General features: G+C 39.1%; 1 protein-coding gene across 12 annotated transcripts; it reads right to left on the reverse strand.

Moving 5' to 3' along the window:
* On the reverse strand, positions 1-25,854 carry BCLAF1 (BCL2 associated transcription factor 1). 12 transcript variants are annotated; one of them, XR_012659662.1, is made up of 15 exons: positions 25,261-25,383; positions 19,677-19,815; positions 18,549-18,622; positions 16,372-16,495; positions 14,595-15,500; positions 12,457-13,128; positions 12,174-12,343; positions 9,391-9,496; positions 8,369-8,453; positions 7,495-7,670; positions 7,196-7,361; positions 6,164-6,344; positions 2,451-2,597; positions 511-720; positions 1-372 (listed from the first exon to the last, which is right to left on the reverse strand). XR_012659662.1 is itself a non-coding variant. In XM_075087707.1 (14 exons), the coding sequence occupies exons 4-14, from the start codon at positions 16,473-16,475 to the stop codon at positions 367-369; spliced, it is 2,238 nt and encodes a 745-aa protein (XP_074943808.1). In that variant the 5' UTR covers positions 16,476-16,495; positions 18,549-18,622; positions 19,677-19,815; positions 25,261-25,413; the 3' UTR covers positions 1-366. The 12 variants fall into 12 exon arrangements, 9 of the variants coding, with proteins under 9 accessions (XP_074943808.1, XP_074943803.1, XP_074943810.1 ...); XR_012659661.1 differs by lacking the exon at positions 19,677-19,815 and having other exon boundaries at positions 25,261-25,424; XM_075087707.1 differs by lacking the exon at positions 7,196-7,361 and having other exon boundaries at positions 12,457-12,603; positions 25,261-25,413.

Consider the following 25,854-nt stretch of genomic DNA (forward strand, 5'->3'; position numbering starts at 1 on the left):
TTTCAGGTGTGCAGAGCTGTAAGTTTACTTCAGAATAAAACACAGACATAGGGGAGAATCAAAACTTGTAGAGTTGTACTTGACCATATATTTGGACAAAGCAGAATTACACTGCATATAACAAACAGTAAAATTTCTTAAAAGTTGTTACAAATATTTTACTTTCTACCTGTACGATCATTAACATAGTTTACTATATCAAGATTTTTTTCTAAAGGCTTAAAACAAAAACAATCCCTCTAAACTACTTTCCAACAGTAAAATTTAAGTAAAATGCTTACATTCATTTGACAACAAAAAAACATATTAAAAATGTTGTGTGGGTGGTGCAACAGCTGCTCTTCCAGCTACAACTTTCTTCCAGGGTTATTCCTGTGGAAAAAAGAAAACAGTCTTCTTGTAAACTGTTAATAACCAAACTCCGAAACCTTTTAAAGTGATCCCCCGCACCCAATTACTTCAGATACTGCCAGATAAACTGTCTAATCCACAATTTACTAAACTGTTTACCTTTTCCTCTTTGCGTCTGTCCTTTTCTTCATTATTCTCAATCGTTTCTTCTTCATCTTCCACAATCCCATCCCCTTGGTATTTGTCATGTGTCCACTTCGGACTGCTACCTGACTTTTTGAAGTTAAAACGCCCTCTGCCACGCTGGAAAGTACCACGGCCTCTTCCTCTTTTGGCCCAATAATCCACACCATCATCTCTGTCATCATGCTACAATAATACAAGACAAAGAATAAGGTAAGAACATCTCTTCAATGTACCCCTTAAATGTTGGTACTCTATACCAAATTTATACTATGGATGAAAAAAAAAAAAACACACCACAAAAAAAAAGTTAAGAGAACTTTTTAACAGTTCAGATCACAATCTATGGAATACATTATGAAGCATATCCTTACAATTCATGATGCCATAACTAAAACCACAACAATAAAACTGGTTTTAAGAGCTCTTATTAGCTGTGGGTCTACTCAAATGTTTGTGAGTAACAGGTTAGTTATCTGTCACTCATCTTCAGTCAGAAGAAAGAATTACTCACTAGTTTTGAGGGAAAAAACCAACCTGTGATTATAAAGGAAGAAGCTCTAGTAATGTGCTAGGATTTTTTTTTTTTTGTTAAATTTTTACTTTAATGCAGAGATAGAGTTCTTTATACATATTAAGCAAAGGTAATTGAAGGCAGTTTTCAGAAACCCTGCTTCACGGGCACAACACAGGGCAAATGAAGTTTAAACTGTTTAAATCTGCCATTAACAAACAACAGTTGAGCTTATTAACCAGAGCAACTCAAAAGTTTGCTATCCTGCTACCAAATATAGCCTTACATAGTTTGGTTAAATCTTCTGACAATCATTCTGTGTACTGCATGAACACTATAATTATTTAATATAGAAAAGGTTTATATTTAGAAGAGTGAGGTACACTTGCTTCAACATTGACTTTTTTAATTTGTGATTTGGAAAGAAATCTGAACTATTAAACACATACCACACCTATATAAAGCAGTTTGTTAACAATTACATATTATAAGAAGAGTTAAAGAGTGGCTTTTTAAATTAAAAACATTTTTAGACATGAGAAAAAAGTTTAATAGCTACAGTTAGTTATTTGTTCTAGCTAACATGGAATTTCTTAATGAGTAGATTATCACATCTCTTTCTGTTTTATAGGTCAGAAAAATTTATATATATGTGGGCAGACTAAGGAGAACTCCTTGTACAAACATCCATGTGACTGCATTATTTCTTGGATCACCTGTTAACTTACTTGTGACAAACTATAACGCTACAGGGGAATGTCTAAGCTTCACTACTTCACACTTTTCAATGGTGAAACTATATCCTTAGAAGTCTACATTGTTAAGGAAATCAACCGGAACAGACGCTACACAGTCAGTACACTACACTACTTACTGGGTGGTTAAATCAACAGCTCTCCTTTCATGATCCAGATGGGAAAAAGGCATCAAAACTAAGGTGACTTTGACCATCACCCTACTCAACTAAGAACACAAGGACTGCTAATACCAGAGTCAGCCTACATACATCCACAAATACTGTCAGCTTTTCCTGATCTTCCACTTTTGCAGACTTTCAGACAAATCTTAAGACAAAGCTCGAATGCCAGACAGACATAAATCCAGGAAAACACAGCACAAGCTTTTTTGGTTTAAAATTTGTTTTTAATAATTTTACTCTGAGTCTGCCTTCTTCCCACTCACTGATCAAAGTTTTGCAGATGAAAATTCCCTGTCAAGCCTCAGCTACTGCCAGCCTGCTGCGGAAAGACGCAAGAGAAGCAGAACCAGTAACTACAACCACCCTGATACTCTCATGATTACATCACTGAAGTCCCTGTCTCTACATGCATGCTACTTCTACACTTGTAGAAAATTTGAAAAAGCAAAAGCATGCATAAAGTATCGAGTTCTCCACACCCACCAAGAAGTATTTCTTGCTTTTTGGGGTATATTCAGGATCCCATTCCTCTTCCTTCGGTCTCTTCTGAAAAGTAGTATTTGAGTTGCTGGGACCAGTATTTGTTCCAGCAAAGACTCCTCTGGCTCTTCCTCTGCCCCTAATTCGAAACTGATTAACCAAAATGTCATTTAATCCATTTACATAAAACCACAAAGAAGAGTTCAATTTCTCTATTACTGAAAATGCTCTTTCCATGCTTAATTACAGCATCTGCAAGTGTAAAACCATTTCAAAATTCACATATTACCTTAAGTAATATATTCAATCATTCACTTTGAAGTAATAATGCTATTAAACTTAATTGAAATACATTTGAGTTCTTGGCATAAATTCACCCACAACCACCAAAAAGAAATTTCCTTTGACTCCTGGTAAACCAGTGTGTTGCAACAAAAGGTCAGAAGAAGCTTCTGAAGCTGTTTACAGACAAAAACAAACAGAAAAACTAGACTGAAAGAAGGAGAAAACTCTCAGGGGAAATAGAAAGGTCATTTATGGAGTCAGTCATACTGGTTATGAGAAAGTGATTCTAGAATACATACAATTAAATTTTCAATTAAGTATATCAATTTGTGTTACTCAAACATTTTCAGTTCAGATTCAGAAATGTACTTTAGGCCAAATTAAACTTTAAGTGAGTAAATTCTTAACTCAGAAAATTCAACAATATGTACCGTACAGAGTAGCAATGCTTGAAGCGAAAATAAGTAACTTGAATATTCTTTATAACGGATTAACAGGATTTAAAAATGTTGGGCTACAGAGTCTCACAGCAATAAAGAAAATACTTAACTCAGAATACACTAAGTAGTAATACATACAGTTCCCTCAGCACCTAAATTTTTAGCTTGTAGAAAACATTAAACAAGGGTCTATATCCTCCATTCAAGGGGAGAAGAAAGGTTAGGTTGGGAAGGTAGACTGCTAAAACCTGCAGTTACTACAGAACACAATTTCCAAAAACAGCCTAGCTAAAAACACAGAACTGGGTCTTCAGTGTAACTGTACGAAGTTGTGACTGGAAATTTAATTTCATTTGTTAAAAACTAGTATGTTCCATAAACACAGACCAAAAAGAGCTATAATTATCTAACTGGAAAGAGGAGTATTATATTCACGTAATTCCACAGAGCTCCAACACTTCTAATGCAGAATTTATGCTGGACATTTTTAGGACTACTTTGAAATCAAATGGACTGATAAACAATCACTATAAGGCTCACAAGACCTATCAATACACTACAGGGAAATTTAAACAGGAAAAGATTTCTTGGAGAATCACTCAGAAAGTGACAGGCTCACCTGAATAGAACTGTACAAGAAAGGAAATACTACATGATTTCCAATAGCTTTGACACCTTTAGAAAATTAGGGCACAAAAACACCCAGTATCACGGGGGGGGGGGAATTATTCAGAGACAAAATGACGAAAATGATGACAGGATTAAAAAGAGAGAGAGAGATATCAGCAGTTTCCTTGCATTGGATCCTATGATCAGATTCCCTTTAAGGAAAATATCTCGAGCTTTCCTCAACACTGTATTAACACTTCCCCTCTGCCCCAGGTCATCTTTAAGGCAAAGAAATATGAGAAGTGAAATCCACTATGGTGCTATCTTCACGGGCTTACTTACTGCAAAGACCATCACAAAAAGGACAGAGTACATTTTCTATAAGAAGAGAAAACTCCTTTTGATCAGAACTGTAACACACAGAATTCTTTAGGAGCTGGCTACTAATGATAGTGTAATTAAAAGATTCTATTTATCTGTATTTCTGTGTTGCTACTTCAAAACTGTTCATTATGTTTATGTACAAGAAGCCTAGAATTAAATATTTTAGTCTATCAGCAAGTGTTAGTGAAGAATCATTCCTCATTTCAAATGAAACTGACAGCTTAGCTTATATTAAAGCCTCCCCCCATCCAGCAAACTATGCTCTCCCAGTATATCAAGGCTTCCTGCTTTGGGGAAGAATAAAAACATTTTATTTACTCTACAAGCAAGGCAGTGTTCACTGGAACGCAGCCGCTATTAGCCTGAATTATGACATTCCTACACTACCCAGTCTGTATGTTTCAATACTATCCAAGCTGCATCCCTGCAGAGAAGACATGAGTCAACAGGTTGGCCTGTTTAGATTCTCCTGTTCAGACAGAGTTTGTTCGTTAAGCCTCTGTGTGTCCCCGTGTGTCATTAAGGAACATTAACCAGTTGTTATTGCATAGCCAGAGCTGGCAGTCACCAGTAGTTAAATTAGAAGTCTATTAAACTTCCAATTCACATCTACTTAAATTTCATGTAAAGTAGCATCTCTTTTCATGATATGTACAATCTGGTTTTATGAAGCAGTAAGGCTTCCACCAATTACGAGTTTTCTTCAACTGTTTCTCTTTGAAATGAGAGGGGGCTTTGAGATCTACTTGTGTTTAACTCAGCACTACTGCCTTAATACAGCTAGAAATTGTACTCATATTGTCATATTTGATGCTGACACCTTCCAAGGGTTTATACATTTATGTCACATAGCTGTTCCTTAGTATAATACAAAAGAGCAACAAGAAAGGAGGAAACGATACTTTTTTAGTGTTCCAAGTTTTGAACATTGAATTTTCTTCAAAGTAGCTCCAAGTTTTTTAGATGGAAGACTCAAATCTTAACTCAAGGGCTGCACACCCCACATGCATTTCAGGCACCCTCGTGTGTCGTCCAAACCTTGTTTTACACTAGTATAAACAATTCAACGTACATTTATACCAAACAATGCCTTTTAGCATTAATTAGTCCTAATTTTAGGCTGCATGAAGGAATTATTATGTACGTTTATTTGGCATTTTTCCCACCCAAACACGGAATTTGCTTTTTTGTGCTTTGTTTTGGTTTGGGGTTTTTTTTGTGGTTTGGGTTTTTTAAAGTGTTCCTTATCATTTCAAGGCCTCCTTTACTGATTCCTAATCTTTCCTGATGCTACCACATTTCCCAAGCAAATATCAGTAATTACATTAAATAAAATGAAATTTTTAACTTCCAAATTTTTCTGAAGGCTATGGTGGTCAATATGTCACTTTCCAAATCACAATGCTAACACATTCCAGAAATAAATTAATGAGCTTTCATGCTCACTGTGGCTAGTCCAAGCCAAAGAAACAAAAAGTAACAAGTATACCATCTCCTCTCCTCAATACAGCTGTTTCAAGGTTGACGTATATTTTTAATTATGTGCTATTTTCTATTTAACAAGTTGCAGGTATCACACACAAAGGAAGGCATAACCAAAATGAATATGACAGGGAAAAGCAGAACCTGCAGGGAGTTAAAATAGGTAACAGATCAAAAGATCTAATCTTTACAGAAAGGTGAATTTTCAGATCCTGTTAGGAAACAACATAATTACAAAAGAGCAAGGAATAAACAATAAATAGTTTTTCCCACCCTCACGCTTGGGTCTCTAATGGCACGTTAATGCATATTCACACACCAATTTACTGCTATCGGGCAGTGCTGGAAAAAAACCCACTTTTCAGGTTTGGTACATCACAAAAAAAATTCAAGAATCACTTCTCTTAAAGAAGTCTACCCTAACGTTAATCACTTCAACGCTTCCATTTTATTTTTTATGCTATTACTACTGGAGAAGTGTTCATAATTTGGGGGAAGACTAAGAAAGCAACTTACAAAGGTGCCCCTTGGCCTGTTGACTCCCACAAAACCAGAGTATTCTTTCTGTTCATGGTGAGTTTTGAACTCTTCATCTCTTTCTTTCTTGCAATCCTTTTCTTCTCGAGAACTGGATGAGGAAGAAGATGGGGAGGAAGATGGGGAGGACCGAGCACGGTCTTGATCTCTTTTTTGTTTACTGAAAAATAAAAAGATACACTGTGTGCTATTTTAAAAGTACTAGATAGTCTGTAACATCTATTCTAAAAGGGCTCTCTTTATATTTTATGAAAAACTATCCCCCTTCTGGTTATAAAGTCACATACATGTTACATATTTCAGGTGTTAAGGTGACGTATAGTTCCACTTTCCATCCTCCTCTTACACATTTAAATGTGCTAAATATATATTATTGCTAGTGAGTTGGAAAGTAGCAGTCTGCAAACTGCAAATACAGTTTTTCTAGGTTTTGAAGCCATGAAGAGATTCTGTTACTTTTAAGATCTGCCTTTCTTCTGAGGCAGAAGAACAGAAATTGAAGGCAAGAAAACTCTCAAGGCAAAGTTTTACAGTAACTACATAGTTCAGTTTGCACACTGTTGAGAAGATATGGTGTGGGCTTCCCTACGTAGATGGCTGTATGGAATTAGCCAGTGGAAGATAACGTGGATACCAAAGTCAGAAAGTAAATAGGAAACAGGAAGCATACATAAAAATTCATTGTATATCCAGTACAAAGCAGGGAAAAAAAAAAAATCCTACAGCAAGACTTTTAGTAACCCCATAGTGGAACTAATTTGACCCGATTTACAAGATTTTGTTATTCTATTTAAAGGAAGGTCATACCTGAAGTAACTCTTACCACTGCTACACAGTATCCACTGAGATATGCTAACATTTTTTTCTTAAAAGCAGCCCACTGGCTTTAGACAAAAATAAAAATTCCCCTTCTCACCCATGTTAAAGCCTAGGTATCAGTAAGATTCTCATACTCTGGGTGTTATGAGTTGAAAAAGTGCGGAATCAAGCATAACGAACCAAAGTTCTTACACAAACTGTTTATAGAAATGTACTGCATTGAAGTCCAACCTCCTGATGTAGCCTGGATAATAGGACAGATTAATTTGTCATTTTTTTTTTCAGTGTTAGCTTGCTATTCCAAAGTTTTTGTCCTCATCCACCATAAGCCGTGTAAAAGACAGATAATATATATTTGCTGTAAAACAAATAATTTTAATTGTTTAAATTTAAATGTTCCATTATACATTGAAAATTGAAAGCAATTAAGCTTACAATTACAAAAGGCTAATTAGAAGCTAAAAACCTATATAGGGACTTCAAATATTTACCTGTCGTCTTTGTAAGATTTGTAATCCTTGTAATCTTTTGGAGTTTTCTCCTGCTTTCTTGACCCACTTGATTCCCTGGAACCCTTTGAGTCTCCTCGCTCTTTACTTCGCTCTTTTCTACGTCGGTCAATGTCATGCCGAAGGTCAGCAGAATCGCACCTTAATTTTTTATCTCCCTGCAAACAAATAAATATTTTGGAACAAAATTCTGAAATAAAACATCCAGAAGAGAATTTGAACACAAAGGCAAATTGTGCATTGATTTTCAAAAAAGTGAGATAGAATTTACCTATTTTTCAACAAACTCTTCAGCACACAAATTGACTTTAAGTGAGGGCCCTTTACATGCAATGGCTAGATCTAAAAAGAGAACAGCTAAGAATTTCAGTTTCAAAATAGCATTCCCATCAAGCCAATGGGATATCTATTTTTTGATTCACACAGACCGTAATACATGGTTTGCGAGGATGTTATAGTGTTCATTTCTTCTGGTGAATTGTTTTTAACAGAGCACAAGCACCTTGGCAATTCAACCATACTACTCACCGACTACCTCAGTAGTTTCCCTCCCCCTTCTATTCTTTGTCCTTGTGCAGCTTAGTGCCACAATATTGGTCAAGAAATGTCCAAGAAGGAAGGAGGAGACTTGACCTTACATGCCACATAGCAAAATCATGCTACATAAACTGGTTTCTTGGTAACATGTTTTACTCAAAAGAAAAAAAATATGTTCTAAATGCAAGTACTCCAGACATGATAAATACAAATTATGTTTATAGTTTTAGACATAAACACGAAGTTGAAGTTCAGGTTTCAGGGAAAGACAATAAACTAAGTTTAAAAAATACAGACAGAATGTTTACTTAGAACCTACTTTTTGACTTTCTTCTTTAAAGACTCTCTCTTCACCTGCTAAACGGGTATGCTTCCTCAGGGTACTTGGAGAGATGTCAATCCTCCTAAACGTAAAATAAAAGCAGTGTCTTGCCATATGCATATGTGACTCCTAATGGCCTCAGACATTTCTTTTCAACAGAAATCTGAGAAACAAGGCATTTTTACAGTAGAACAAGCTTTTTGCATAAAAAGCCCCACCATCAGAATACAGCAGCAGACTAAAAATTAAAAACCATGGTTCTGTTCTGTGTGAAGTATGCTAAAAACACAAATAGAGAAAATAGGCAATTTGATTTTTCACATTTTAAGTACAGCTTTGAAGATACAAAAAATGTTTAATGAGTTATTTCAAGAGATCAGTATATGCAGCCAGTTGAAAATCCATCCCCCCAAGAAGTCATCAACACTGTGATAGCTTGCTGTGAAGTAAAAAATACTTAGTAGTTAACAAAAACTTGAAGTTCGATACTGAATATGTAGATAATATATCCTCACATGTAACACAAATATAGTACATTGCATCAAAAAATTACAGCCCATGATCAGAAGCTACATCTGCATGCCTACCTTCTTACCTTTCAGGCTCTCAGATTTCTCAAAAACCTGATATAAATTAACACACACAAAAACTAAAGTAGTATGAGATGGTACATTTCACACTGAAGAATAAAGATATATGTACAGGGCTTCTTTTCATCTTCAAGACATACGCCCCTCAATATTTGAGCACTGCATGTGAGAAAAGTAAATATATCCCAAATGAGATACAGAGGTAGAGAAGACTTGTGTTACAAAACCACAGGTGAAGCCAGACTTGGCTCAGATGAGTTCTCTTTTACAGAAGGGGGTTTGAGTGGGGTTTTTTGGTATTTTGTATTTACACAGAAATAGACCAATTACTCCATACAGATTAGAAAAAAAATATTTCAGCTTCCCAAAAGAAATACTAGCTGACATTATTTGAAACACAAAGCATCTACATATACAGTTAACATATACCTATGTATTTCTGGGCTCTTTTGCCGGGTGCAGTGCTCTTCAGTAGCTTTTTGATATGCAGTGAACCTCTCATTTAGGGTCATTCCAGCTGACTTGAAGTATTGCTCTGTTGGTTACAATAGAAAAAACACTGTTTCATTAGTTTAATTCAAATGACAGGTATTTTGCTCCTGACAGAAAGGCAAGTAGCAGGCAAAAACATAGTATTTTCAATCAATCTATCAGGACAAGCAAATGTGTTTTCCCTAGTTTGTTTGGGTTACAGAATGTAAAAATAACAGTGCACAGCATCACTGCAAGTCTGCTTATATCTATGCCATGACTGTATTACTTCTAATGCAACATGATTTACTGATCAGACTTGCTCACTCTCAATGACATTTTCCTCTCATGAAAGAGAAAAGAACAATTTCTTAACAGTGATTTTATACTTTGCCCATAAGAGAAAATGAAGTTACTTTGAGTCATGAATACTTCAATAAGTACATTTTACTATTCATCTCATCTTTAACTTAAAATAAGAGTTAATTCAGTGAAAACTCTTAAGTAGCATATGCTTCAATAACTACATGAATGGCCTAAGAAGTAATTTCTTAAAGGAATACACTTTTTCGATTTGAAATTGTGATGATAAACGATCCAAGACAATTAACACACCTATATGTAAATAAATTCATTTAAGCATCTGGCATCTTGGCAAATTTGACAACTTCTCTGACAAATTTTCTCTTTCCTTCAGAGACAGTTAAATTAGCAACAGCAAAACTCAGTTTTTAAACCAGCTCAACAAATGTGTTTAAATGTAATATAGAAATACATAAAGTCATGAGCTATGAAATGTTACATATGAAGCAAGCTATCTGCTTAACAGGTCAACATACATCTGTATCAACTTACCGCCCGGCATCCAGTATTTGTCTCATAACCAACCATTAAAACTTGAAACGGCCACTACAAGGGTAGTGCCTCAATCATAATTCCATCAAACACAGGAATTTGAGCTAGCAACTCTGTTTTTATGCCATTTTTGCCAGGAAGACAGAAGGTTCAACTTTGCCTGTTTGGCATCTGTATCTTTCAACAGCTATTTTACTTTTGTAACATGGATTTTGCCATTTCAAAACACATTCCAGGACCTAGTTACAATGAAAAAGAAAACATCACTGGGCATTTTCAGCTCTACATTAATAAAGAGCTGTTCAGACTGGTCGCATCACACCAATAATGAACATAACTTCCATTTGTCAAAAGAGTTACTAAAATCTGATCATAGACCACAGTAAATTTGAAACTTAAAGAAGAGTTTCTGCTTTCAAAAACAACCATAACTGCACATATTCTAATAACTTAACAGCCTATCTGGTCACATTTACCAGGTATTTGTTTAACATACAAAAGCTTACAGAAAAATGTTCTATTCTGTGATCAACATGTGAGAGCTTCAGGAATATTACTTCACCTGCAGCCTACGTAAGTACCACATAAGCAAAAACTTACACAAGCTCTCATTGGACTGAGCCTTAAATCTCTTTACATATCAATAAAATAGATACTTTCACAACAAAGTTCATTATACTCTAAAACAGGTGTCCCAATAAGTTTTTTTAAAAATCTAATATATGATCATAATCTATTATTGTTGACTTACTTTCTTCTTCATAAGTAATTCAAAGCACAAGAAATCATTTGGCCTTAGTAATCTGCATTTTGCCAACAAAACGAGACTTTTAAGGGAAACTTTGCAAATATTTACATGCTAGAAGTTATGTGCTATTTTAGAAGCTAAAGCATCTTAAAAAACAATGCTTAGATAGATATGCTGAAACTGGTCACCTAATTCCCCCCGTATGATGATATGGCAAAATTATTTTCACCAGCAAATTCTTCCATATTATCTCAGTACACTGAACACAGGAAGACAACAGCCCAGTGAAATAAAGTAAATGCTATGGAAAAAAGGCATTTAAAGAACTCTCCAGATAATTCCTTAACATCCAGTGAGACTATCTATTTTTTCCCATCAGAAAACTTTGACAGGATATGTGACCTAAATGAATTACATCTGCTTTGATGGTTTGGGTTTGGTTTTTGGTGGTTTCAGGGCAGGGAGTGGGGAACGGTTGTTGCTTGGCTGGTTGGGGTTTTTTTTGGTGTGTATAGTAAGCAACAACCACTAGTGTTAAAGTCAGAGAATAATTAACATATAATTCATTTACTGGAGGTTTATTTAGCCACTGCCAAGTTCCTGTAAGTGAAATTCCTGGCTCCAGCACTACAATACTGTCAAATAGGAATAAAATGCAATATCGCAGTGTATTTTAGGATTATTTTGAGACAAAAAGTCCCTTCTAATAAGAACCTGGAAATGAGTTCTGGGGTGCTCCAGAAGAAATGCCATTGTATTCACAATGAAAAAGACCTGTCAACCCACATTGCACCACTTAATATAAAACTGTATGTTAAAGCCATTCAAATAAAACTAAATAAGAAAAGACTGACCAATGTAGTATGTTTAAACTATACTGCAAAAATTCAAACTTTTAGACTCAAAAATTTATCCAGAAACATAGTATAACTGCTATTATGCTCTACATTGCTTGGGTTTGTTGTTTTTTTTATATACTAGTTTCTGCGGCTATTATTTTTCAGATGTACCTCAAGAGGATGAAAGTTTGACTAAATTAACATTAAAAGAGGGCTGAAATCTTCCTGTACTAGAGATAGCAAACATGCTTAAATGAAGTTGTCAGACGTGTATTTGGTACGATAAAATGAATACATACCTTTGACATGATGAACCAAGGACACAATGTGCTGAATAAATGACTCTGACGTGCTTTTGCTGGCCTGTGGCAACTTAATGTGGTCAAAGATGGATCGGAACTCTTGCTCCTTCTTGACGGAATGGACAAGTGTGCTAGCAAGCAGCCTGTCTTTAGTCAAGGAAGCAGGTCTAAAACGCATCAAGGACAAAAGAAGACACACAAAAAGAAACCACTAGTTTAAATAAAGATGAATGACACTGCAGGCAGGTGGAGAACCACACTGTGAAGTGAAATAATTTACCTATTGGAATCATCAAGCGGTACCGGTGCCATTTTGAGTTTAACTTCAGGACGATGGGAGTCACTGGCTATCATTTTGATCCTAAGTGGGCTCTCCTCTCTGAAGGTGGATTTTTCTCTCGCATCCAGATTCTTGTGTAGAGGGGGACTGTAATCAAAGAGTTCTTTGAGCTTTTCAGACTTTACCTGCTCAGGTGACTGAGTTTCTTTCTTCATCATTAGTCTCTCAGAACTCTTGTCTTCTTCCTTGTGCTTATCTTTTGTTGCACTAGGCCTTTCCACTACATAGCCAGTCTCTTTAAGCTTATAACTTTTCTCATCTCTAAATCCATCGCTCTCTCTATTGCCCTTGATTTGTATCTTAGATTTGTATTTGGTTCCTTCCTCCTCAGCATTCCGGTGAGATGCAGTAGGAAAATTTTTACCCTGATCTGCCAGGACAGACTTTCTGAACTGTCTGTAATCCTCTGTCTCCTCTGTGTCCTCCCCTTCAGAGTCATTAAACTTTTCTTTCCCAGTCTCTTTATCAACGAAAAAATCTAAAGTTTCCTGTTCCTCCCATTCCCTTTCTCCCTCTGTCCTCCCTTTTTCTGATCCTCTCTCCTTCTGGGCCTCCTTCTCCCTGGTATTACCCCTATCAAGCAGGTATACTCTAGACTCTTCATCTGTGTACCTGTGGATAGCAAAGAAGAGACTGGTAACTCTGGATTGCATTCATTCCGGTTCACTTGCATTCCTCTTTTGTGTCAATCCCACACCAAGAAGAAAATACATTCCTCTGAGCAATTCAACTTTAGCATGCAACACTTCACACACCATTAACACTGTACCCGCTGTCATTTATGTACTACTGGAGGCATCTGAAGATTATAATGCCTTTCTGTAGAACACCTGGAAATTCTCTGCTTGAGTTTACAAAAAAAGCTAGTGGTTTGTTCTGTCTTAATTGGTACCCAGCTTCACATTCTCTTACACGAATCATTTTTTCCAACAAATTCAAATGAAATTTGATAACTCAGACTGCAAACCATTTTTGTACTACTTTTAGTGGAAAAGTTAAAGGCAAAGTGAATGAATGTCAAGATCCTGCACATTTCTAAGGGAATTTCAAAATCTGACGCAAGCTTAATGCATCCGCTATATTGTGTGCAAGCAGGGAACTTTTAGAAGGCAGCTCTCCTAAACAGAGGAACACACCAATCAATTATTTCAGCCACTGCCTTACCTATACACTATTTTCACATAGGTCCTAATAATGTTCACCAACTCCAATACATCTAACCCAGGGGAAGTTGTGTTTTTGATCTCCTAAGCAGTGTATTTTTACATAATAGATCACTGACTGGACAAATTCATTTAAAAGCCCACAATCAAACCTATATAGCGTAGTCACAGCTTTGCTCTGTAATTCATTTTATAAGAAACCCACTGAAGTACAAGTCACATTAGAAAGGAACAGTCTAATGTCAGTAAGATTTTTACAACTTTTAGAAATTACTACTGTATCAAACATTTTAAAACCAAATTTAAGAATTTTACGTTAATTGGAAAATATACATTCAGCTTTAAATATGTTGTCCTTCACGTCAACAGAATTATGTTCCAATACTACCAAGACCTACCCTCTTTCATACGTAATGCAAGTCAAGGCATCAAAGTTGTCATATTGCACCACACAATTAGCAATGGATGCTGTTTATGTTAACAAAGAAATCATTGTACATCATCTGCATTTTTAGGCTTCCAAAAGATCTGCATTTTGAACTACATGAAGCATTAAAATTGTAAAATACTTGAACAGAATTCACTATCGCACAAGCAAGTCTGATGCACTATTCCAATTAAGATTTTTCTTAACAGTAAATGGACTATAAGAAAATACACCACAAAGGAAAAGCACAAACCAATTTTTCCTCAAGGATACATGTCCCTACTCCACTAGCCAAAGGCCAAGAACACGAAGCATCTTAAAAGGAAAAGGCATATGTTTCAAGCTCAATTCCAGCCAGACTAAAGTTAGTAATATTTACTCCATAGTATTCCATATTGCTTTTTTCAAGGCACAGTGATGATCTTGTCTAAACTCTGTAACAGACAGCATTTTAAGAGGTAATATTACGCTTGTAATTTAAGTCTTACCTTTTCATAAACTTTCCACCTTTTGCAGTTTCCTGTTCGCCACCCTCAGGATAAAATGACCGCACTCGAGCCTCCTCACGGGGAGCGCTCTGTGATGGGATTGTCTTTGCAGGGCTTCTCCTCGAAGGGATGTGATGCAATGGGCTATTCTGAGAAGGACTATAACGGCTAGAACCATTTCCAAGAGAACCAGAGCCAGACCTCTCCGGACTATGCTGAATGGAATGGGAATGTTGAGGTGTGTCCTTTGCTGAGTGGGCTGTACTAAGCAAAGGGGCATCAGAGCAAGATGAACTCTGACTAGGTGGGGTGGCAATAGAAGGACTATGGGGTGACCTTGGACTGTTATCATACGCTGAAAGGCCAGGCCAAATGTCGCCAGAAGCTGCTGATGATTTGTTAAAATCGTCAAGAGACTCTGATGGGTCATGTTCAAATGTATCTTTCTGTTCATCTTGTGATTTATTTTTCAAAGGGCTGTCTTGCAAAGGAGCCCCTTCAGTTTTCTTTGCCTGCTTTTCCAGAGACGCACGTCTTTTGGAAGAGACAGGTGATTTGCTGTATGGGGATGAAGAACGAGATGAAGAGGACCTTGGGGACCTGGAAGATCTGTAAGATCGACGAGATCTGCTCCGGGACCTCTGGGAAGACACAGACCTTCGTTTTGGACTTCTGGAACGTGAACGGCCACGCCTAGGGCTTCGGGAGTGTCTTCGGTTCCAGACAGGCCTATAACCTCCACGATGGTATCTACCACCTCCTCCTTGATAATACCCTCTACCTCTTCCTCTGTAACCATAGGGACGTCTCATTCCTCTATTATTTCTGTAATCTCTGCGATAATCTCTAGAATAAACACGATCCCTGCTGCGAGATCGTGAATATGTCCTTGACCGAGACCTAGAACTAAAATTAAAAAGTAAACATTAACACTTGACAATTGGAGAATTAAAAAAAATCGTGCCTTGACACTAAATGCTAGATTTCTCAAATGCAGTCAGAATGGTAAACAAAGACTAACAGTCTTACAGTAATGTCTACAATCTATCCATATTTATTACTTCTGTCTTAAAGGATTATAATAAACACGTCTATACTCCTAAGGACTGTGAAATTTAGACTTCAGCGTCACATGATTAAGACATTACCAGCCTCAGTGGCGTGCCCTGTCATTTGATTAGGGATTATCACCACTCTGGAGCATGGCTTTCGGTTCCTCAGCCACCACACACTAGGTTCACAGCCTAGAACATGAAGTTGCATGACCCCTAGTTTAATATGCCAGCCTGCAGACAGCAGCTGATGAGGCAGTAAACATTCAATTCAGCCACTTATTTTATGGGAGATGGTAATGTCCACTAGATGAGGAAAAGGCTGGAGGTAACTGAGAAGACAAGATATAGCAAAGCTTATTTGCTGAAGCCTTAAGTTACTCCAGATCTGAAAAGCTACATAAGAAATACAGAACAAATCACAGCGGAAGAGATTGGACAAAGAAAATGTCATGTGAAGGGGGAGGGGAGAATCAAACAAGCCACAAATCATGAAGAACCATTAGCATTCTGATATCATCTTGAGATACAGGAAAATAGAAAAATAGCCAAGTATTAAGCAATCAAAGTAAGAGAAATTACATTCAAAGCAGAATTTACCTACTACCTAAAATGATGTAAGATCCCAGGTTCACTTTTGCCACAGCATCATGCAAGTGAAAAATAATTTCCAGACAGAAACTAATATATAAACCAACTTTTCATGCAATAAGATATCAATTTACCTGTATCTCTTTTTTCTAGAATGTGATCTGGATCTTGACCTAGAGCTGGACTGAGATCTGGACTTTGATCTTGAAGAATGTGATCTAGAGTTAGATCGACCCATTTTTCCCAGCAGATATACTCCTGGCCAAAATGAAAAGCAGTGAGGGGAGGTGGAGAGAATAAAAAAAAATAAATAAAAAAGGAGGCAACTATTTAGAGCCCACATAAATCACACAAATGAACAAATTTTTTGTATGCTAAAATGAGAATATTAGAAAGAGGAACAGCATTTCCTAAACAAAAACTTTGAAGAGAATATGAGTACATTTATTAGTAAATTAAAAGCTCAACAACATTTTAAAGAATTTAACGGTGCACGCAGTTTGCCTAAAAAGAGAAAGTATAGCCGTAAAACATTTTCCAGATTTAATTGCAAACTGATCCTATAGAAGGAGAGAGAATCAACAGAAAAAAACATTTCTGCATATTAAGGCAAGAAATAATGTGAGTCTGGGTAATTACACATTTTAATATATTTTAAACAAAATTCTTGCTATCTGTGTGATTTACAGTTCCCTTGCATTTCCAAGGCACTGATCCTTCTCTGGAAGGACTTTATAGTCCCCTACAATGCACCTTTTACATAAGCAAAGAAAAAGCCCTGAAGTATTCTGTCCAGCAGTTGTTAGTTTGAGCCAGGGGTATTATTTCTCTTAACCACATGTACTAAAGCTAATCACTCTGATCCGATTTTCTACTGGTCAATATGCCCACCTGCATCTTTTTAGGTTAACTTTGCCTTTTAAACTACATGTAAAATGCATGGCCAGCTTAAATATTTTAACAACTGATATGGCTTCCAACAGAATTCAACATTTCTCAGCTCAAAGCTATGAAAACTATAATGGATTATAAAGCAATGAGTCCTAAAAGAACATGAACTCATAATAAACTATCATTTCTTATGTACAGTCGTAATAAATACTTAGAATTAATTACTGCTAACCATAAAATACACACCTTTTCCTTTTCTTTTCAGATCAGTGGCTAAAAATCCCCAATTTAATTAATAAAAACTTGGACCCATTACCATTTTCTTTTGAAATTGCCCAGCTTTAAAAAAAAAAAGTCACATTAGATAACCTGAATATAAACTGTGGACAAGTAACTACACATTTTCAGGCCTTTGTGTGATCAATATCTATAATCATCAGTTTAATATTAAAAGAAAAATGGAAAAACAAAACATTCAGCTTTTGCATTGCTAGCAAGCATGAAAGCCTAAAATTACTGCACTGAAAATACAAGCTCAACACAACAATCACTTTCTGTCACAAGGTACTTTATATAATCTTTCTTGTTACCTGGGTGATATTTCAATTATGTAAAGACAAATAAACAGCATTCCAGCTTAATTTAAAGTTAACAAAGTTTCAGATTTCAGACACATATAAGTGAACCCAAAAGAAGAGACAGGCCAACCTTTCCCCTATCCACTAGCCCCTCCTGCCCCATATGACTTTCCACACCACAGAGTGCACAAGAGTTTGTATGGCCCCAAAGAGATGTAACCTCACCTGAAACTAACCCAGCAAAAAATTAATTTTAACCTGAACTAGCTTTCCATCTAACTAAGAAAAAATTATTTACCTTGAAGAACAGTATGTTGAATACTGTCTTTTATTGGCCTCTTCCATTAAAAAGCTAGTTTATATAACCTATACTCTGAAGATGGTTTCTAAGTCATTGTATGCAATTAAATTCACAGAAAATGGCTTATAATCTCTTATGCTCATCTACTCACAGGCAACATAAATGTAACTATTGTAAGACATGAAGCATACCAATTTTCCAAAAGTGATAAAAAATAAAGCTGTGGTTTTTTGCTACTACAAGTAATTTTCAGAACAAACTTCAGATGCATAAGTTTATAATACAATCGAATCTCAGCTTTAAAGGAAATCGGTTTTATTTTTCCTGTATTCAACAATAACATTTATATATTTGCATTATATGCACAAGTACGTATATACTGTATGATAGCTGACCTTTATGGAAAGACACTAATTTCAGGAAGTTTTATATACTTTAGTTTCTTATCGCAAGCACATATTTTAGGAAAACAAAATCAATTCCCACTTTAAATGGTTGGGTTCAATCAGAACATTTAAAAATAGAATTAAGTTAGTCTTACCTCAAACCTTTAGTTGGTGCCAATGAAGTAATTATTTCAAAACTCTCTATTTGTGCTTTCAGCAATACTGATCCCTATAGAACAGAAAAAGAAACTGTCAAAGAAGTGAATGTTTACTAAAGGGCAGGTAACACCTTTTGCTTAAATGGGTTTGAACATTAATCTGTTTATCACAAAAAGACAACATATAAGAAATGGCAAATTTACTCTTGGACTCAGTGAAGCTGCATGTTAAGACTGGAGCAGCTCAAGCGCTAGCCACTGCCAAGGGGCAAATCCTACTCCTTTCAATACGTGATCACTCCTCCGTCAGCCTTGCTTACAGGGCAGTATAACGCACTAGCCTCAACTTCACAACAGCCCTGACACTCTTCAGGTCCTCCATTCAGCAGGCTCTTGATACCCAGAAATGACTTTCATACGGCTAGGGTATCGAACTGGCTTAATGAAGGGCCAAACAAGTGCCAGAGCTGGATTATGGGGGAAAGAACAGCATACAGCCAGGAGGAGGGGACAAAAAGGACAGTGGCAAACTGTTAGACCACTCTGAACATACAGCTTTGCACTTCACTGAAGCTATCTCTTTTGGGGAGAAAAAAAAAAAAGGCAAAAAGGGACGAGGACTTAGGACAACCGTGAAAGCTTTATCTTTAGGTTTCTTTTGCAACGTTTACACAAGTATTACTCTGTTATACCTTGTTTAAAATGCATACATTCAGAAGTTTACCTAAATAACCAGCATCTTCTCCTTCAAAAATAAGCTTTTACAGCTATACAGAGACAAAGCATAATTGCAGTAATGAAACCAGTCTGAAGTATACAAACTTTTCACTTAGCTTTTAATTGCCTCAAAGCCTTAAGACTATGTATACATTTGTACTCTGACTCAGCATTAAGCAAACCATGCAATCCCACTCAAGTAACTCCAAACTTTGTCCCAATTCAATACAGATAGGATGGATCTCCCAGAAATTCTGCATCTCAGCAATTTATCCATTGAAGCCAAAGCTGTACAACATCCACTGCTCCTAAATGACACTTTCGCACTTGTTCACAGACGTTTTCTTCATCTAAAAAACAATACGTAGCACTTGTGTTCATAAACACTGCTTTCAAAAGCCCACTTACCATTCACTAGTAGTGACCAAGATATTTCCAATTTTTACAAAACATATGCTTTAATAAGATTAAGTTTTTACTTCTCATCATCAGCAAGCATGAGTCTCTGAAGGAGCACAGTAGTTTATCGGACCATTTCAGATCTTGTCTAGACAAAAGGTGAGACGGTATTAGCTAGCAAAGGTTAAGGCATTCAGAAATCTAGTACAGAAACAGTAATACAAACTTCAGCTAAATGGTTGAAGCTCAGTCCAAGATTTTAAATCAATTCTTAAATCACCTCTACTTCTGACTTTTAAAAACAATCTGTTGGTGTTACTTGAAATCTAAAATCCTAATTTAGACAAGTCTTTAGATCCTGGGGATATAGAGCAAGATTGTTACTTCACCTTTAAGACATCTAGGCAGAAGACAGGATCTTAAATTACTGTAGCTCAAACTCTGGCAAACAGTTCCACACACTTTTAAGAACCTTTTCTAGCAACTGGCAAAGGTGAGAGGTAGCCACACTTCTGTTTTTTCTTTTTTTAAACAGCCACTGGATATACCACATCCAGCCATGGCAGCTAAAAATGTATTTGCTACCCTTCTCCCTAATTTTTTTTTTCCAAGAAGAGTATGGATATAACATTTTGAGAGTTTTGAATAGAAAATCTTAAATATTGAGTAAAAAAATCTGAACTGTTTGCAGCTTTTGTTTCCATTTAATTGTAATAGGTAAAAGCTTGACACACAAAACCCCCCTTTTCCAAACAACGCTCATACTTACGAACAAAAGTGAAAAGACTACGTAGGTTTTTTTTAATAAAGGTTTGTCCATATAAATATTCTCACAATATGCAAGAATCTAAAATTGTATTAACCTCTATTAAAGCTAATACAGAGACAATAGTGGTAGATATAGAAACAAGCAGGAAAACAGCTCCTTTATAACAGTAAGCTTCTACATGCTTCACACTTTTGCAGAAAAAGCACACATTCCTCTTAAAACATTGCAACTGCAAAATATTGTTTCACACTATCAAACAAAATCACCCACAGCCTCTTCCTGTATATTCTCGTGCTCATTGTCAGTCTGTAGCAGCTACACCATGTCAACTAAGAGTGGTAAAGGGCTAAACATCATATATTGCCACACAACATCATCAGTCCCTAAATCAGAAGGCTAGCTGCCCCTCTCGCTTCAGTGCATGAAGCTTATCTCTGGACCAGTCTCAGAGAGACCCAGAGCCTGCCAAAGGCACATATTAAGAACGTGACACAAGATGTCATCACTAACACCGAGCATTTTAAAGACGACCATGACTGCTAGGAACATGGTCTACACCTGAAACACCAGGGCTGTAATCCACATGCTTTTTGCAACTCAAGCTTCTTTTTCCCTTGCTTTCTGCCCTAAATATGGGAGAAGGGATGCTTGGCTCTCAACCTTTTTGCTCCTGTGTTCGCAAATCTGGATATTACAAAAAGAAGCTGCTGTAGCTCCACAGTACTTCAAACCAGAATAAGTCGGTACCACTAGTTTAAAGAAACAGTTCCATCTCTCCTATCCTTTGTTTCCTCACATTCCTGAAGACCTCCTCCCTTACACCAGCACAAGTATTTCTGCAGCCACACAGCGAATTAGATCAGAAAACGTATGGACCACCTGGATTAGTTTCAATACAGATTATTTTTCCGATACAGTTCATGACAGCCCCACAAACATTTGGGCCAACACATGGAAGTAGCAATAGCAGCCAGACAGGACTGCTTCTTTTGGCAGCACCACAATCTTAAAGCTTCCCTGAAACCAGCTTGGCAAACCCATCAGCAACAAACTTGGAAGTTAAGCTTTTTAACAGTACTTGCAAGCAGCTTTAAAATAAATAAATAAAAAGACCACAAAAACCCCACCTCCAAACAACCAAACCTTAGCACAGAAACCTAGACGTTTTTAAAAAATGGATAGTCCACTACCTGTCAGATACTAAGTCACATTCATGACCAAAGAGGGAGTCAAGAAAAGTTTCTTAACACCTAACAGCAGGATCTTTGGGTGCCTTAAATCAGTCTCAGCCAGCAAGCGTGACCACCAAGCAAAACCAAGATACATGACAGAATCAGGCTCATCCCACCGCAAGCAACACAATAATGAGGAAGTAAATGTCACTGTTAGCATTTGCTATGTTTAGAAGAGAAACGAAGGACAATGAAAATTGTTTCCAATTCCTTTTAAACATTTAAGAGTCCTTACCACACCTCTGACTTTAAAGTTCTGTCAGAGTACAGAGCCTGCAGATGCAACGTATCTGTTAAGCCATTTTAGAAGTTCTACACCACGTGGGAGTTTTGAAGATGTTTTAGGACAGTTATCCCCACTTAAGCTAGCAAAACGCTGCTTCCTCTTAGCTTCATTATTTTAACTATCCATTTATAGTTATTTAGTAGTCTACATGTCTCTTGCTTAAGCATTACTTGAAAGCTGTCAGGAAGATTTAAGTCAAAATCTTGTTGAAGTAATTTTCATTCATTGCATTTTCATTCAGAAATTCAGGCTGCAAAAGAAATGAAGATTATACAACCAGGACAAAACAAAAGGGGATAGGATAGCCTTCAAGAAATACCACATAATGTGTAATATCGTCTCATAATACACACACTGAACTGAAGAAAGTCAGTCTTATTGAGACAGCAGTGTAAGGCATCTATTCAGTGCTTGTACATCTGCCATGCTTTCTTACCATTCTTTACTCCCCACTTTTTTTTTTTTTAATGCCCACAAACTTAACAGTGGCACATCACAAATAAGATTAGAATGCATTTCATTAGTGACTGGAAACCCACATCACTCAGATCATCGAGGCCTAGAATCCTACAAATACTAAAATACCATAACAAATTTGCCCAAACTATCTTGGAACGTACAAGTAAGAGCTGGGAAGCGTATTTTCCCCATTTTATATGCTTGCTATACACTATTACACACATAGTAACCACACAGTTGCAAAGACAAAACAGACCCATGTAAGAATCACAGCACAAAAAGTCAACCAGAACACTAAACATACAAAGGCCTTTTTCTCCTAATTCATTCATTTCTTAATTTGCAAATATTTTACACTGTTTTCTAGAAAGTCAAAAACCAGCATCCTAGTAACAAGAAAATCAGCTCTGCAAAACCATCCTATGATTGGTAACTGTTCTTTTATGTAATACTACTGGCAAACAACAGCATGTTTCTCCTCTAACTAAAAACACAGAAGTCAAAGTGACTACTTCCAAGAATTTTGTTAAGACACAAAAAGGAATTAGCACACTTTTGGATACATGTTGTTTTGGATGGCCATTTTTTTGTTTGTTTGTGTTTTAAACACTGTGTTTTCATATGCCCTTACATAGTGATTTCCACCACCTCTTTGCAATAACCTCTGAGCATGCTCCTGCAGAAAAGGCTATCTTTCCTCCCTCATTTGTTCCCGGACTGATATTCACATAGGTGTTTGGTGAAATGGACCAGTGAACTGATCCAGAAGAAAACTACTCTGGATGAAAGGACAAAGCTGGCTTTTCAGCCACATCACCTCCCAGATCCCATTTACCACAAGGCTGCGTGGAGGCCAATGCCAGCACAATGAACAGATAAACTGAATACAGTCGTAACCCAAAAGCTTACTTTCTTCAGTAGCTTCCTTAACCCATCTCCACTACTCGTAAACAAACCCCAAATATTCTCTGGCATTCCTCAAACCCCTACACCACCATCTCTCCTAGACAACCAGCCTGGATCTAATCCATCCAAATACCTGCACCCTAGCTCCACACAACAGCTCCCTGCTGACCCTTCCTAAATCGGTACAACCACTCCAAGATTTCTGCATCCCCAATGGCAACAGACCGTTACCAACGGTACACACCCCCCCTATTTTGCCCAAGATGGATTCCCTCAGCCACAGCCTTCACCTGAGGAGTTGCTCCTTACAGCCAGGCCCACTAAAGCCTTGCTCAAGCCATGGTGCCAGTGCTCAGGAGAGAGGCAGTCACGCCCCAAGTACTGATATATGTAACACATTAAACCTCTTCCTGCTATTCAGCACAGCCTGCCACTCAACATCAAAAGGGACGAGTGGGAGGAAGCAATTCCTACTCTCCCTGCCACAAGAAGCTGCATGCTTGGAGTGCACCTTGGAGGCAGTGCCTTTACCCCTTCATATTTCCCCCCACTGTTGTCTAAAGCAATGAGACTATCAGAGAGGAGAAAGAGGAGGAAGGAGCAGAAAGACAACAGCTAGACAGCATTTTCCTGGAACCCCACGCTCTTTCATCAATCCTTCCCACTCTGAGAACAATTATTCTAAGGGATGTTTTTATATATTTATATTAAACCAACCATTACTCAAGCAGTGACTACTTGCAGTGCCAAGAACTCCTTTTGTTTTGCATGCCCCCGGGTCCTTCTGTAGTAAAATTTAACTGCTACTGTTAAGGTAAAACTTGATCTCGGAGACAAGTGACAAGCTGCACTGACGTAGTAAAGGACCACCACGACACACAAAATGGGAACCTGATTTTCACGAGAAAATTAAAGACGAAAAGAAGGGGGTTTACAAAGCAAACGAGAAATAAAGGACAGGATCCTGCAAAAGTTGTATATTACAGTATGACCCACACCGGGAACGTAACAGCCCCTTTCAGCAAGGCGCCGCAAACCCATCCCAGCCCCTCGCCGGCTTTTGCGGGGCTTTCTGAACAGGGCAGTTACCGCGCAGGGCGACGAGCAGGCGGGGAGCGTTTAAGGCACAAGCACTTGAACCGCAGTCATGCCCGAAGGGAAGTTCCTCCGAGGAGCGTAAAGGCTGATCCAATACCGGGAAGCATCCCTTTACCCCAGCGCCGTTTTCCTCCTCAGAGTCACACCCGGGAGGATAACGGGGAGGTTTTGTGTTCCCGTAAGCAGCGCTGCGCGGCGGTTCTCTCAGGCCTGTCCCCCGCAGCAAGGGCGGAAAGGCTGCAAATCCCGCTCGGCCGGGGCGGAGGCCCAACGGGGCGGGCAGGCCGCCCATACCACCACTCCCCGGGCTTCCAGAAGCCGCGAACCCTCTCAAGGCCGCCCCGCGGCCGCCTCCCGCCGCCCCTTCCCGCCCTACCTCCGCTCCCCACGGCGCCGTTCCAGGCCCAGGGAGGAGCGACGCCGGCTCGGCCCGACGCCCGCAGGAAGCGGCGGCAGCTGCCCGCGTCAGGGCGGTGACGGCGGCCTGGCCCGGCCCGGCGCTGCGCGGCCCCTCCCCGGCGGAGCGGCGGGGCCCGTCGCCCCGGGGCCTGGCGCGGCGGGCGCGGGGAATAATGGCTGCGGAGCGCCCAGGTCACGCGGCGGAGAAGGGCGGGACAGCGCGGCGCGGCGCGCGGCCACCGCGGGGGGAGGGGAGGCGAGGCGGAGGGGGACGCGAGCGCCGCGGCAAGGAGGCGCGCAGGGGGGAGGGGCTGCTCCCCCTCAGGCTCCCCACGCCATCTTCCCTCCCCTGCCCCGGGGCCGCCGCTACGCAACGCCACCGTCCCACAAAACGTCCCGCGGTCCTCCTCCCCTCCCCTGCCTTCCCCTCCGCCCCTTCCTCACCTGGCTGGGCGGACCTGCCGGCGGCCCCGCTCCCCTATGGCAGCGCGGCGGCCATTTCCCGTCCGGCCGGAGGAAGAGACGCGGGGCCCACAGGGAAAAAAGGAAAAAACCACCATCGAGAGCGGGGGGGGCGGCCGCCGCCGCCGCTGCGTCACTTCCGCCCTGGGCGGGGAGAGGCCAGCACCCCTCACATCCCGCGCGCCATCTTGGTTGTGGGTAGCCGTCCCCAAGGAAGATGGCGGCGGTGCTGGCCGACCCCGGGCCTCTGGCCCTGGCCGTGGCCCTGCCCCGCGACCCCGCGCCCTTTCCCACGGGTGGGGGCTCCGCGCCCCGCCGCCTGCAGCTCGCGGCTCCTCCCGCGGCTCTAAAAGATGTCGCCTTTTATCCTCTCGTTCCCCCACGAGTGACCCGGGGGGGCGCGCGCGCGCACACACACACACACACACACACACACACACACACATACCCCCGGTTACCTGTCGGGCGGGATGCGCGGCCATCCACGGGAGCTGCTCGGAAGGGCTTGTCTGCAGCGCGGAGCCTGGCCAGCGGGTCGCCCTCAAGCGGCATTTGCACCCCGATGCTCCGGTGCAC

This window comes from Phalacrocorax aristotelis, chromosome 3, assembly GCF_949628215.1.
Source record: "Phalacrocorax aristotelis chromosome 3, bGulAri2.1, whole genome shotgun sequence".
NCBI lineage: Eukaryota > Metazoa > Chordata > Aves > Suliformes > Phalacrocoracidae > Phalacrocorax > Phalacrocorax aristotelis.